The 14,376-nt window shown below is 49.0% G+C and overlaps 2 protein-coding genes across 5 annotated transcripts in view; one reads left to right on the top strand and one right to left on the bottom strand.

The window, feature by feature from the left end:
• LRRC51 (leucine rich repeat containing 51) overlaps positions 1–14,376 on the bottom strand; it is an 80,993-nt gene that overhangs the window by 62,374 nt on the left and 4,243 nt on the right. Inside the window, exon 2 of the mRNA XM_085623427.1 lies at positions 7,876–7,979. Within this exon, the coding sequence (XP_085479553.1) occupies positions 7,876–7,957 (82 nt within the window). The 5' untranslated portion in view covers positions 7,958–7,979. The remainder of the gene's footprint in view (positions 1–7,875; positions 7,980–14,376) is intronic.
• NUMA1 (nuclear mitotic apparatus protein 1) overlaps positions 1–14,376 on the top strand; it is a 734,824-nt gene that overhangs the window by 15,050 nt on the left and 705,398 nt on the right. The window lies entirely within an intron of this gene.

Here is a 14,376-nt window from a genome sequence, read left to right on the forward strand (position 1 = left end):
CCCTGGGGTCGGAGAACCCACACTGTAACAGGTGGTGACGCAACCTTGGGAAACAATTCCTGAGCATGTGCTCCTGGATGACTACCTGGCACAGCCCTTCCCAATCATTCACTGCACTCCTCACTACCCAATCCTCCAATGCAGTCCAACATACCTCCGCAAACTCCCCCCAGGACTGGTGGGACAGTTTTCCCCTGCCCCTGAACTCTAACCTGTCCCCCTCCTCCTGGGAATCAGGTACCGTCTCACGGGCTCTGGGAGTGGGACACCCTACATTGGATTCACTCTCGCTGCCACCACTGGATCCCACCCTTACTGGTGAATCCAGACCACAAAAACCACTCTCAGGGGACAAACTACCCTCCCGAGCTAGTCTCTCCCTGGAAAAGGCCCTCTCTGCCTCCGCCATCCTTTCCTGCGCTAGGACCTTCTCAGTCTCTAGCCTCCTCTCTTCCACACTCAGCCGCGCTAGCTCCACTCTGAGTCTTTCCAGCGCCAGCTGATGCTCCCTTTCTTCCCTCCTATCCACCCACTCTTCTGGGGACAGGGAAAGGGACGGGGCAGTGCCCCCGGTACTGGACCTAGCACGGGACTCCCTAACTCTGGTGTCCTCACTCGCTACTGGCGTCTCCACCCGGTCATCTTCTTCCTCCTCGTCAATGTCACCACCCTCCGGGGTTATGGACTGGGCACCCTCACTCTCGGAGTCCTCCCCTCTCTGGAGGTCCTCCTCCGGGTCTCCACTAAATCCACCCTTTAAATATGCGGAGGGGTAATCTGACAGGTCCCCACCGATCTCTAAGGGTTCCCCCCTCTTGAGGGCCTCATAGAGAAATAGCTTCCGGCGTGTGTTGCCTACTGGGGGTATCCCTCTCTCCCTGCAGAAATACATCACTTCCTGCTCCGTGTACTCCATAAGGCAAACCTCCTCGTAGGTCAACCCCATCCTGGCAGGTACACCCGGGACACACCACCCACAGTGCAACAGGGGAACACAATTTAAAACACCACTTCTAGGAGGAAATCACAATCACAATAGGCGTCCAATTGCGGCGCTCACCGTCTCACTGGAGGGTGCTGTATAGTCACAGGTCCTTATCCCACCGCTCGCCAACAATGCAGGACCGGGGGTCACCAGGCCCTATGGGGGTAGTGTGGCGCGAGCAGGTAGGCATCCAAGGGCTTACGTGTAAAGTGACCATACAGCACACACATCCACTGAGACAGGAAACGCACGCAATAATTGACACCACACCAGTAGGTTGAATAAAACCAATCCGTTTTATCTAGATCAACATCAGGATCAAAAGCATTAACACATCAAAACCTGGCATGGCATCAAAGCGCGGCACCTGGCGATCCTGGGGAGCGTCAAACACAGCATTTATGCAAAGCGCTGCACATAGCAAATTATTAGTGCTACAAATGGAGCATTTTAACATAGCGCTGCACATAGCAAATTATTAGCGCTTCAAATAGAGCATTTTAACATAGCGCTGCACATAGCAATGCATTAGCGCTTCAAAACATGGCATATAAACATAGCGCTGCACATAGCAATGCATTAGCGCTAAACTGGGCAATTCCCTCGAGCGTAAGACATCGCATTTCCTTCTAGCGCTGAACATTGCATATCATTGGGCCGGAAATTAGAGCGCTGAACATTGCATCTCATGGAGCAGGAAATCAGAGCGCTGCCCCTGGCAATTACTCCAAGCGCTAAGTATGGCAAGTATTCAAAGCATTAGCCTGGCAAGAGTCCAGGCGCTACTCATGGCAGTACATTAGAGCAGTGCGTGGGGAAATTCCTCTATCTCTTCCCTCCCCAGGATAACTTGGGCGGACTCTCTGCGCCCCACAATGCCCGGCGAATTTGACAGTTAATGAGCCCGGCATGGGGCGGGAATCCCGGGGACCAGCTTCTTCCCTCTTCGGGGTCAGTGGGGGCCCGCCAGGCTCACGGAGAAACGTCCCCGGGGGAGGGGCGAGTCCAGGGCCTCTCTCCGGCCCTCCGCCCACCTCCCCTGGGGGTTACCTTCACGGGAGGTCTTTTCCGGGTTGTCCGGTGCTCCTCGGCTGGGCGGGGGCTCTCGCGCCTCCGGGCCCCTCCCGCCAGCCGCCTTCGACGACCGGCGGTGTCTGGGCCGATGAGGCCGACGTGGGGCTTGGGGATTCTTCCGGACTCCGGGAAGGGCGCGCCCGCAGCCGCCAATGGCAGCGCGGCCTGCGGGGGCGCGGCCCAGATCGCGAATCCCAAAGCGGTGGGGGTGGCGCTGAGGAGACCGCCCCCGTCAGGTGACACAGGCCTTGGCTTCCGGGCCTAGCGCGGCCCTTGCTGGATGGCTTCAGGCCTAACGAGGCCTCCGCTGAGTTCCGGCAGCCCTCTCCGCCCTGGGGGCCACGTTACCTCGGCTGCGACGGGGCCCCAGGCTTCTCTGCGGGCCCCGATGATGGCGGGGGTACTCTTTCCGGCCCCGGGCCGCAGCGGTGAGTGCTTTTCAGGTCCCCCTCAGCAGGGGGGGGGGATAGAAATTAAGGGTTGGCCTGCAGCGTGGGGGGTGGCGATTGATTTGGCGCCCAGCGCCCCCTTTTTCCCTCAGGGACACCCCAGCTTGGGGCAGGCAGGCTGGGAGGCGGCAGGCCACACGCCAGTAGCAGAACAAGCCAGAGGGGGGCAGGCAGCTGGGATTGTCTCTCCTCGGTTTTTGCTTGGATGGCTTCTGCTCATTTAAAATGCAACGAGGATAAATCGGAGGTTTTGATGTTTGGTAATTTCCCCTCAGGGTTTAGAGAGTTAATTTGGCCTCCCGAGTTCCCACCTCCGGCTTCTAGCAGCCAGACCGTGAAGAATCTGGGAGTTTATTTCGACTGTAATCTCTCCTTCTCTAGTCAGGTCAAACGCTTGTCAGGTTGCTGTTTTGGCCTACTCAGAGTGTTGAGAAGATTTTTGCCGCTGCTTCCGCAAGCGGCCAGGGAATCGGTGGTTCGGGCACTTATTCTGTCCCGTTTAGACTACGCTAATGCCCTCTATGCTGGGATTCCAGCCTATGCCCTTAACAAGCTGCAAGTGACCCAGAATGCGGCTGTTCGCTTGCTGGGTGGGCTGGGTCCTAGGCAGAACGTTCATGGCTATCGTCGTTCCCTCCATTGGCTTCCAGTGAAAGCTCGTGTTGCCTTTAAAACCCTCACCATAGCCCATCGTGCGCTGCATGGACAAGTCCTGGTTACCTACAGAAACGCTTCTCGTTCTACGTGCCGGGTCGCTCTTTGAGGTCCTCAGCACTTAGGCTAATGAAGATTCCTGTGTTTCAGAGGCACCGGTTAGGCGGCGCCTCTCTGGTCGTGGCTGCTGGCCGCGCTTGGAACACGCTCCCCCTATCACTACGTTCTATTGAAGATCTGGTGGTCTTTAAAAAACGGTTAAAAACGTATCTCTTCTCTTAATTCCCTCTTTTCTTTTGGTTCTTCCTTGACCGCGCCGGGACACTCTTTGAGTATCTGTGCGCGTAATAAATGTACATAACATAACATAACATAACATAACATTGCAGCACTCACCAGCAGAGCACAGTCAATTAAAATGTAGCGCCCACCGAATATAGCGCTCTCCTTCCGCAGGCAGCTTGAATATGGCACTCTCTTTCCGCCGGGACTGCAGTCAGGGTTCCACGAGGCGCTTGCTGGTTCCTGCGCCCTTGGTTGAGGGTCTCTTGAGGGGGGGAAGTGGAGTTGGTGGCTGACGGCAGACTAAGTAGTCTCTGCAGGTCGTCCCTGGGTTCTCCTCCTTCTGGGCCCGATCAGTGGGTTAGTTCAGGATCCCTCACTCAACTTAAAAGGCAGCGCCTAAGCCCTGTCACTTCCAGTGGCATAGGTCCCTGACTAGACCCTACCGCCTAAAACTCCTGTGGAGGTTCCTCCAGGTCAGCATCGCCCCAACTATAGTTTCCCCTCGCCCTGAGGACAGTGGAGGGGTGTAGGTAAGCTCAGGTCCCCGCACACAGGTCCCTGTGGCGGTAACCCCTGGCAGCAGGTCCCCTCTCTCCCAGGTCCACCCTCTGGCTCCACACATGGCAGCCCAGCTCCGCCCTTTATACGCCCCTCACCCCACCTACCAGACAGTGCCAGAAGCTTCTTGAAGCGTCTGGGGAAACTGGTTCTAACTGGCCTAGGGGGAGGGATAGAGCACCCTGATTGCCAGGCTTCCCTCCAAAAGCTGGGGTTGCTGGGAAATAACCACTAGACTGTTAACCCAGCTCAGTCAGACGGCACAACCACACAGCTATGGCATCCATTTTAAAAGCTTTAGGTGTAAATGGGAAAACTCAGTCTACGTACATCTTTGAACAGTATTCAATATTTGCATTCACATAACATGCGATTTCCAACAAAAGCGAAAAATTTCAGGGAAAAAGGGCCAAGTCCAACAGTGGGTGAACCATGGTTCGGCACTCGGATGGGGACTGGGGGCATAGGCATTTTCTCTAGCCGAGAACATTCATGCGCACTTTAGAGAGTGCAAACCACTCCTCCCCTCCCCTGCTCTGTCAGCAGAGCAGAGCCGCCCTGCACGCGAAACGGCCGCAATAAGGAAAAAATAAAATGATAACTTAGTTATTATGATTTTATTTTTCCTTTAGTTACACTGCTTAAGAGCAGCGGGGCGAAGCTCCTCCGCCTTTGTGGAGGAGCCTCCATTGGACTGATCTGACCCATTCAAACTGGTCTTTCAGAGACAAAACTGACGTGTGACTTTTTCTACCCCTAGACATCACTTCCGTGCCTGGTATGACAGACTCTCAGTGATCTAAGCATGGGGTTGACCTAGACCACCAGCTTTTCAGAAGGTGGGCCAAAACGACATCTCTTTTATACTCATCAGACGCTCACAAGCTATCCGCAACTGCAGTGCACGTGAAAACTAGAATAGTATTGCAGATACTGGGAATTCTGTTTTTAGGATCTAGGAAATTGGCCGCATTCTTTTTCCACTGTGACTTTGGATGAGAGTTGTTTTGGAAGGGAAATGTCTGGCTTCCCTGTATAATATTAAACTGACCTTTACTGTACATTATAGAGACTTTGAAAACACAGATGGAACTAGTTAAAGAAAAGTTGTGCACGTTTTGATTTCAGGTTTCATTCGCACACAGCCCAATGAAGTGATGTTTGATCACAAAAGCTTGCTAATAAATGTGATTTTATTAAGTTAATTAAAGGTATTGGTTAGTTACGATCAACATATAATTGCTTTTTTTATTACACTTGGATAACAAGGTACACAAAACCTGAACTGGTTATCAACCTTTTGACTTCTAGGGACCCCCACTTAATCACTACTGGCATCAGGGGACCCCCACTGAATTATTATTGGAATCCAGGGACCCGCCACTGAGTCATTACTGGAACCCAGGGACCCCGGCGTAAACATTGTTGATGATTTGAACCACAAAACAATACACAAAAAACGCAAAAAAAATCATTCATCAAACAAATGCACAAATGATCACACATTTTATTTAATTCTCAAATACATAAATAAATCAACATTTGAATAGGAAGGTTGGAGGTTTTCTAAATTCAATGGAGGCCACCCATGGTCCATACTATATTCTGTTTGATGCAACTCCACTGTTCCACAAACCAATCAGAGGATACTAATTTAATATTTAACCTCCAATTTCAAATTCCTTCACATTTACATTACGTTTTAAAATTTCGATTGTATATTTAGCTTCTTTATTTGTGTACACTTTATTACTCTGTTAATATTATTTAATTTTCTAAGTAGTCACATACCCCCTGAGGACACCCAGGGGTCCCTGGACCACAGGTTGGGAACCACTGATATAGGTGTATACATACAAAAAAAAAAATCAGCAAATGTAGTTTAGTGGGATAGCGAAGATGTAAGTACAGTCTTTGAGCTTACTGAACGGCAGACAAATGGTTAGAATTATATGGTGCAAGTACACACACACACTTTATTGTGTAAGTGCAATAATTGACCTAGAGCTTAAGTAGGGTCTCAGTGTATGATCCTGTTGAAGAAAATAAAGTTGGACATCAAAAGGGCCAAAGAAAAAAAAAAGACCAAAGGGCCTAATACACTTAAGGCTTTTCCACTCACTTTGGTGTGAAAAAAACCCTCAGTCGCAACATAGCAGAGGTATAATGGATCGGAACTCGCAATGTCGACACTGAGACTCCTTGTGATGTGGAATGATCCAGGCGCATGAAGGGGGTACCTACCCTTCCTTGTGACTTGGGGTAAGAAGATACATATCAATGGTTCGCAACGGCAATTGGATCCACACAGGGCCGGCTTTAGTGCTGTGGCGCCCAGTGTGACTATCTTCTTTGCACCCGCACCCTATATGACCTCCTCCTCGGATTCCCTCACTACCAGCTTGCAAAAGTGCCCTCTTCTCTCCACAGCCCCTTTTTAAATACATTTCACTTGTTTCAAAGCACTGGTATAGGCTGGCTTTAACTAATCCACTCAGTTATTCACCAAAATACAGTGAGTCAAAACAGCTACCAGGCAAAATTCGGATCTCTCCCTCTCCCACATGAACATTAATCACAAGAGTTATCATTACATTTGAATTGCTGCCTGGAACCTAGACGCACAGGAAATCTGCAGCAGTTGCTTTTAAATCCTACGTTATTTTTAAACACAGCCCCCCACCCACGCCCTCCCTTTCTCGGGCAGTGGCCAGTGCGGCCACACCAGTCGCACTGCTTTAAAGCCGGCCCTGGATCCACACCTCAAAGGGGCTGCTATCCATCTGAAAACTAGACAATGTCCATGAGCGTGACCTCCCACCTTCAGAATGTGGGCAGCAGGCATAGGTAGGTGATGCGAGGCAGGAGTGGTCCATTCGCATCATGCAAATATCTCATTTTAATTGCAGCACCTGTCGCTTTAAGGGTCAGGGGTTGCAAACACAGCAGTTTGCGAATGCCAGACCAGTGACGGGGGTCTGCTGTCCCTTGCCAGCCACCATTACTGCATTCACAGCCATTCAGTGGGACTCTTGGTGGGAAACCAGACAAAATCATATTTATGTGGCAGGATTTCCGCGAATCCTACTGAACAATGGCCTAGCGAGTTTGACATGGGCCCCAGGGCAAGGAAAGAAGTGGGCTCACTGGGCCCCGTTTCAACTGTGAAGTACAGCAACAATCAGGGTTCAGTGGGCCCCTCTGGGCTCCGGTGGCGTCGCACCTGCTGCACCCATGGAAGCTTCATCTCTGCCACTGAATGTCCATTGTGTGCTGCAACAGATTTGTGGAAAATAAGGCGGGACCACAGGGCAGAAACAGCCACTGCTCAGCAACCCGAGCTGTGATGCGTCAGGCCCAAGGTGTCCATCACTTAATGTAAAATGTGCCCTCCCTCTGCAACGTTCGTCTCCTCGCTGACAAGATATGAGAGACCTAAGGTAAGTGTCCAAATAAGAGGCATTTGCATATTACTTGTGTTATCTTTGTCCAGCCTGCGCATCTGTGTTTGGAGATCTGTGTAATGCTTCCTTGAGAGCGGGTGACCGACCAGGTTTGTTCCCTGAACAGGCTTTCCTGGCCACAAACTCTGACAAATGAGATTGAGGAGTGAAGAGGTGGCTGCGCACACAATCACCAGAACAGCATTGAAAAAGGATGAAACTCGGCCCTTTTGTGCGCCTGTCTCTTCACATCAGTGCTTTTTATATGAGTAAAGCAGGGCCATAGACAGGCTCATCTCACTGACCCTTTGTGTTCCGATCCTTCACAGTCTCACTGACACACACTCTGCTCAGTCTTAAAGGCTCGTGCTTCCCTCTACATCCCAGCACAGAAAGAACAGAACCCATAAAGAAGAGAGAGTGGTACCTTCCACGGTGTTGATGCATTTGAAGGAATAATCCACAGGGGGCGCCAGCAGGCCTTCTTGTACAGACGTCCCTTGACTCATCTTTGGACGGGTCTACAGTAACCTACAAATAACACACTGCTTAATGGTCGCGTGATAATAACTTACATTCTCATACCGTAGATGCCACTTACGTCTGCAGAATGTCTTTGAACAGGTAATAAGCACAAATAAATCACAAACCACCGAGACGCCTGAATAAGAAAGGCCAAGAATGTGAAAGAACAGACAGAAAGGACGTCCATAGCCAAAGCATTGATTCAAAGATAAATATGCTAAAATCTCGACTTTGTATTAATAGGTCTCTAGAAAAATGTGACATTGTACATGCTCCTTGTCCCATTATCGAGCTTTGCAATTACAAAATAACCAAAACAATGCATGAATCAATAAGTAATGCCCTGGCTACGTACCCATAATCTTAAATACCCGTAGTCCTTCTCGTCGCAGTCATTACAAAGTGAGGTGTTGTCACCTTGGAAACAGGCGTGGCAGGGATTACTCGCGGATGGGGTGGCATTGCGAGGGGTTTTGCAGGAAAATAAAACAATACAAGAAATAAAATTAAGCTTACCTTTCCGCCGGATCCCATGTCTTCTCTGCTCCTGCTCTCCTGCCTCCAACAGGAACAGGAAGAAGGCGGCTAGGCTCCCTCCCCTAAGCCAATCACAATGCTGCAATGGAAGTGCTGTGATTGGTTGGGACGGCGCCCAGCCAGGGTCTAGTGGGGTGGGCATGTTCTCCATGCAGGCTGGTAGCAGAGTGCACATGACTGGTTTGGGCGGCCCGAGAGGGCAGACCAAACAGTCTTTGCGCACTCAGGAGTTGGCAAACCACTCCTCCCCTGCCCTGCTCAAAGAGCACAGCAGTCCCGCCCACCCGCAATGCTCAAAGCAAACATAAAATGGTAATAACTAAAAGTTATTACCATTTTATGTTTTGGCTTTCTCGCACTGCGAGAAAGTAGTGGGGCGACGCTCCTCCGCCCCAGTGGAGGAGCTGCCCCTGCTTGGGACAAGAGCAAATACCAGGAGGATCCTTGAAGGCTAGCCCCGCCCAGGGTTTCATTAAGGGGGCCGGCATTCCTGGCTCCTCCTGCACATATCTAAGCCATCGTCAAAGGACTGACAGGAGAGAGCGTGGGTGGGATGTAATGACTGTGACAAGGACGAGATGGACTAAAGGTAATGAAGATTACCGGTAAGTAACCGGGGCATTGCCCATACATTCCTTGTCCCAGGCATTACAAATTGAGGTATACCCAAAAGTCCTTTGACAAACTGGAAGGAAAGAACAGAATGAATCACTGTATTTATGCAACATCCCAGGTCTAATGCATGCAAATACCAGAAACCAAACAAAATGAGAACATAGCAATTATAATGGAGAGTTCAAAACACCTTTGCCCAAATTCAAATGTAAACTTGAAACATTATCAATGTTAAGCGATAATGCTTGACAAATGTATGTTCTGAGGACCAAGTACACGCCCTACAGATTTCCTGGATGGATACTCCCTGAAACTCTGCCCAGGACGTGGCCATTCCTCTCGTGGACTTTCCCTGAACTAGAAGGTCTTCTGAAAGGTACTGCAAAGCCAAGAAAATTAAAGACTTAATCCATCTACTAAGAGTCATAGAAGTCGCCTTCTAACCTTTTCCAAACTGCAGCACAAGTCACAAACAAGGAGTCAGTTTTCCTGAACTGCTGAGACCTGGTAACTTAAATCAAAGGAGTATCTGAAGTATCTCACCCAAGGAAGGGGAAAGACCCTTTGCTAGAAGTTCAGACTTCCCAACCTTCAAACCGATAGAGTGAATTGGAGCTGGAAGGCCGGAGCTGAAGTTCAGAGAGGAAACGAAAACTTCAGCAGTACCCAAGGAGGTAGACAAGCCAGGTACTTCGAAAGCGGAAACCATGACCGACGTAGTCAATAGTGGCCTACAAGAATCACACCCTCTCCCTCCTGCTGGAACTTGGAGAGAACGTTCTGGATCAATGAGAAGGGAGGGAATGCTAGAGGAGATGTCTTTCGGCCACTTCAGCACCAAAGCATCCACTTCCCAAGCTCCCTCTTATGGAATTCTGGAGCAGAACCTGTGAAGATGAGCCTTGTCCTTGGTGGCAAAGAGATCCAGAAAGGGTTTCTCAAACTGCCTGGGTATTTCTTGAAAGATCAACCTGGATAATGTAAACTCCTGCAAATTTGGAAACCTCCTGCTGGGGCTGTCTGCCGCCACAATGCTGGTGCCCTTGATGTGCACCGCTGATAGGTGCAACAGGTTGATCTCTGCCCAGGAGCTCAATTGTACAGCTATTGCATTGAGGGATTTTGAACGCGTGCTTCACTGATGGTTGATGTAAGGGACTGTTACTGTGTTGTCTGCCTTTATCAACACATTTTTATGAGATAGATGGTGATGGAAAAGCTTCAGTGCTTTGAAGATTGCCATCAACTCCCTCCACTTTGATGATCTGCAACTCTCCAGGAAAGACCACTTGAATTGGCAGGACCTGTCTAACAGCGTAGCTCTCCAGCCCAATTTTCTTGAGTCTGTTGTGGTGACTAATGGAGGATTGAGGTGCATCTGCACCCCCTTGGACAGATTCCTTGTGCCCAAAAACCAAGGAAGACTGAGCCTGACCTCTTGTGACAGAGGAATTACCTTGTCCATGGAATGAACTTCTGATGACCGATGACTGTTCAAATGCCACAGAAGAGGACATGGATGAAGCTTAGCCCACTGGACTGTATGTACCGTAGCCGCCAAGTACCCCTGAACTACCAACCAAAGCTTTATTGGAGCCTGATACCTAGAGGGAAGATCCTGCACTGCCAACTGCAAATGCTAAATCCTTTTCTCTGGCAAAAAAACCTCTCCTTAGATTCTTTTTGAAGCAAGCTCCCATGAAGATTAGATCCTTTGAGGGAGACAACTGGCATTTGGGAAGATTCGGGAGGAGGCCTAAGCTGTAGATAAACCCTTTCATCTTTTACCATAAGAGATTAATCTGTTCTACACTTGACGCATGCAGAAGCCAATTGTCTAGGTAGGGAAAGACCAGAATCCTCAAAAGAAGCAAGTGAGCCACCACTGGCACCATCATCTAGGTGAAAACCCTCGGGCTGACTTCAGGCCAAATGGCAGAACTTTAAATTGCCAATGGAGATTCCCCAGTGCAAACCTCAAGAATTTGTGATGTTGGGTGGCAATAGGATTATGCAGGTAATAGTCCATAACATCCAGGGTTATTAGAAAGTGGTTAAGTGGGATCAGGTAAAACATTCTTTGTAGGGTTTCCATTTTGAATCATATAACCTGAATGAAGGAATTGAGATTCTTCATATCAGTGACCAGCAAAAGTACCCCAAAACCTTCAGAGAGTGAAAGACGATTGAGTAAACCCCTTGACCCCACCCCTCTCTGGGGATAGGAATAATTGCACCCTTCTTTTAAAGCAATAAAACTCCCTTTAACAATGCCCTCTTCTTGATTGGATCTTGAAGCAGCAGAGTACGAATGATCCCTGTAGAAACTGGAAGAGATAGGAAATCTATCGGATAACCCCTCTTTCCCACCTCAAGCACCCAATCAACAGTTATCAACAGTTGCCACTGAGAAGCGAACTGGTGAATCCTTCCCTGACCCCTAATACAGAAGCCTATGTCTCAGCATAGTCAGGAGGGCTGCCCTATAGAGCACTGATTGGCAGTGAACAAAGTATTGAAATCGGTAATAAGAGATTGTGCTGTGTAGGCCCCACAAATCCCTGCTCTCATTGCCACATGGGGACCAGAAAATAACTTTTTAAGGCGGAATCCACCTTCTAGTCTGAAGAGTCTCTTAAAATGTTCTCCTCCGCTGCGGAAGGATGGCCCACAATACTTTCCACCACAGAGTCTACGTGGAGTGGACACTGTCTGGTAAATTTGTGTCCATGTTATATAATTTTACATAAATCGGGGAAACATAATATTATTAGGAACTTTCCATTCATGTTTGATGACATCCTTCACAAACTGATGGATAGGCATTCCACAACTAGAAGGCCTTTGGAATTGCCTCAACAGGGATTCCTCAGAAGTTCCAGGAACAGGCATAGGAGGAAAACCCATATTTTCTCTTATATGGGCCAACAAATCTCCAAGCATCTCTTTGGCAATAAACTTCTCCTTGAAATCGGTAGGTATAGGGGCTTCATCAGAAGAATCCGAGTTCCCAGACAAGACAATGCCTCTGTACCTTGGTTGCCATGAGCAGAAAGTGTTTCATCCTTGAAAGCAGCCACAGTATCTAAACCAATTTCCTCCTCCTTCGCCTCCCCATGCGTTTTCATTTGTTTGGGGACAGGGGACTGGCCAGGAGAGAAAGAAGTAGCACATGGAGAGTGAGAAGCATGCCACTTATTTTCTAACTGCTTCCCCGTGATGCCCAAAGAACAGCAGAAACCACAACAGAAAAACAGAAATCCTCCTACCTTGTGCTTTAATAAGCTGGTTTAAGCGCCCACCCCTCCCCCGCAATTCCTAACTGAAAGGACACAAATGCACACACCAGGGCTTCCATTAATGCGAATTCCAACACATCACGCATGGGCTGGCCAAAGATGCACCCTCCCTTCACCTGGCTTACCGGAGAGAGTGTGAAAATAAACAAAGATGGCCCTGCACCTGCATTCCCAGCCAAGCACGGAAGGAAGCATCCCATGCCGAGGACAGCAGGGGAGATTGCCACATCCTCTTTATCCTACTGTCAGCTGCTCCCCCGATGGAGGCTTGCCACCTTTTAAGCTCTGCAAGAAAGGGGAGCCAAGTCCCAAACAAAGCACAGCCCCAGCCCAGCAGGGACCTCCTTGTACTCGTCCAGTTATAATAACAAAAATGAGGAGGAACCAGGAGTGCCAGACCCCTTTATAGCACCCAGGTTGGGTGGGTGGTGTAGGGTCTTGTAGATATGAATAGTGGGACCCTTCTGATCCCTGATGGACTCCGAATGAGAATGACGTAATTGTTTGGGTGTGTGTGTGTGTGGTTAATAATGTTTATACACAGTGCGTGGAGTTAGTGGTTGCACTTTGAAGAATAAAGACGTGCAGTACAGAGCTCAGTGTGTGGTTGGTCATTTGCATGCTACTGGGCTGGGGAGGACTCTACAACTGGTGATGACTCAGGGAATCTGTAACCCGAAGCAACAAAAGTGCTCTCCCTGAGGGTTTGCCAAGGTCCGGTAGACTGCTTGTGCGTGTCACGTGCACCTCAGTCAAAGTGAAGCAACCGACAGATGGCATTTGTGGAGTCATAGCGCCACTTCAGCCAGTGCAAGGCTTTTGAAGAAAGAAAAGGCCCTATGGAAAGTTCAGTCCCAGTCGCCCGGAATCTGCTGGTAAGGCCAAAAGAAGAGGTACTGTGCCACACGATAACACAGAACCAGCATGCATATGGTACGATAGCACTTAAGACAGTGAAAACCAGGTGAGGTGGAGTTGGAGAACGGTGACAACATTCACATGAGACAAAGCAGTTATTCACCGCCAAACCTTAACATAAGGCCTTACGACATTAGGGCAGCCACGACGGCACCAATGCAAGCTCGATACTGGGGCTTACAGATGGTATGAATGGAGCAGGTCCCAGCAGGTAGCAGAGGGTGCCAGAGTGGGCCCATCTCTCAACAGCCAAGAGTTCCACAGGTAGTTATAATGCCGCAATCCTTTTTAAACCACTGCCTCCATTCAATACTGCCAAAAAACTGAATATTGGTGTGCGATGAACTGCCTGGATTGACACATTTGTTGATTTCATTGATGCACTAGAAGAAACCAATGATAAAAAGATGAACAAATACTTTAAGAACCTGCAGGAGACCGAGTAAAAGAAGTAATAAGGAAAATATCACAAGCTTATGAAATATCTTACCATCAGATTAAGACAGCATTAGGTATCAAGTTTAATCCAATGCCCAACGTTGACTATGAAACGTACATATGCAACCAAGTCAGACAGCAAGCTGGAGAAACGATGAATGAGTTTGCTGAGAGACATGAGGACCTCATCAAGCATTGCAAGTTCTATTAATTCAATGATGAAGAAGGCATCCGTCTCAGAGTAATTGATGTTTGCCTCTCCGACTCATTCAGACAATGCATGCTGTGTGAAACAGGCTAGAGAGAGTGCTCATGGCTATCACAGCAGAAGAACGCACAGATCGACAAGCTGCCGATATGGAAGCGGGAGTAGCCCAGGATGAATTGGCATTGCATATGAAAAGCAAGCAGAGACACAAGGACGAGGGCCACAAAGTGATGTCTCCGAGGAATAAGAAATTGTGTTTCCAATGCGGATTCTCCTTTCTGCAGGAAAGTAAATGTCCTGCCATTGAACAAACATGCAAAGGTTGAGAGAAAAAAAAGTATTTTGTAACAGTGTGCAAAGAGAAAGAGAAACCGAGGGCGTCACGTCG

The sequence above is a fragment of the Triturus cristatus genome, chromosome 8, assembly GCF_964204655.1.
Source record: "Triturus cristatus chromosome 8, aTriCri1.1, whole genome shotgun sequence".
In the NCBI taxonomy this organism is placed as follows: Eukaryota; Metazoa; Chordata; class Amphibia; order Caudata; family Salamandridae; genus Triturus; species Triturus cristatus.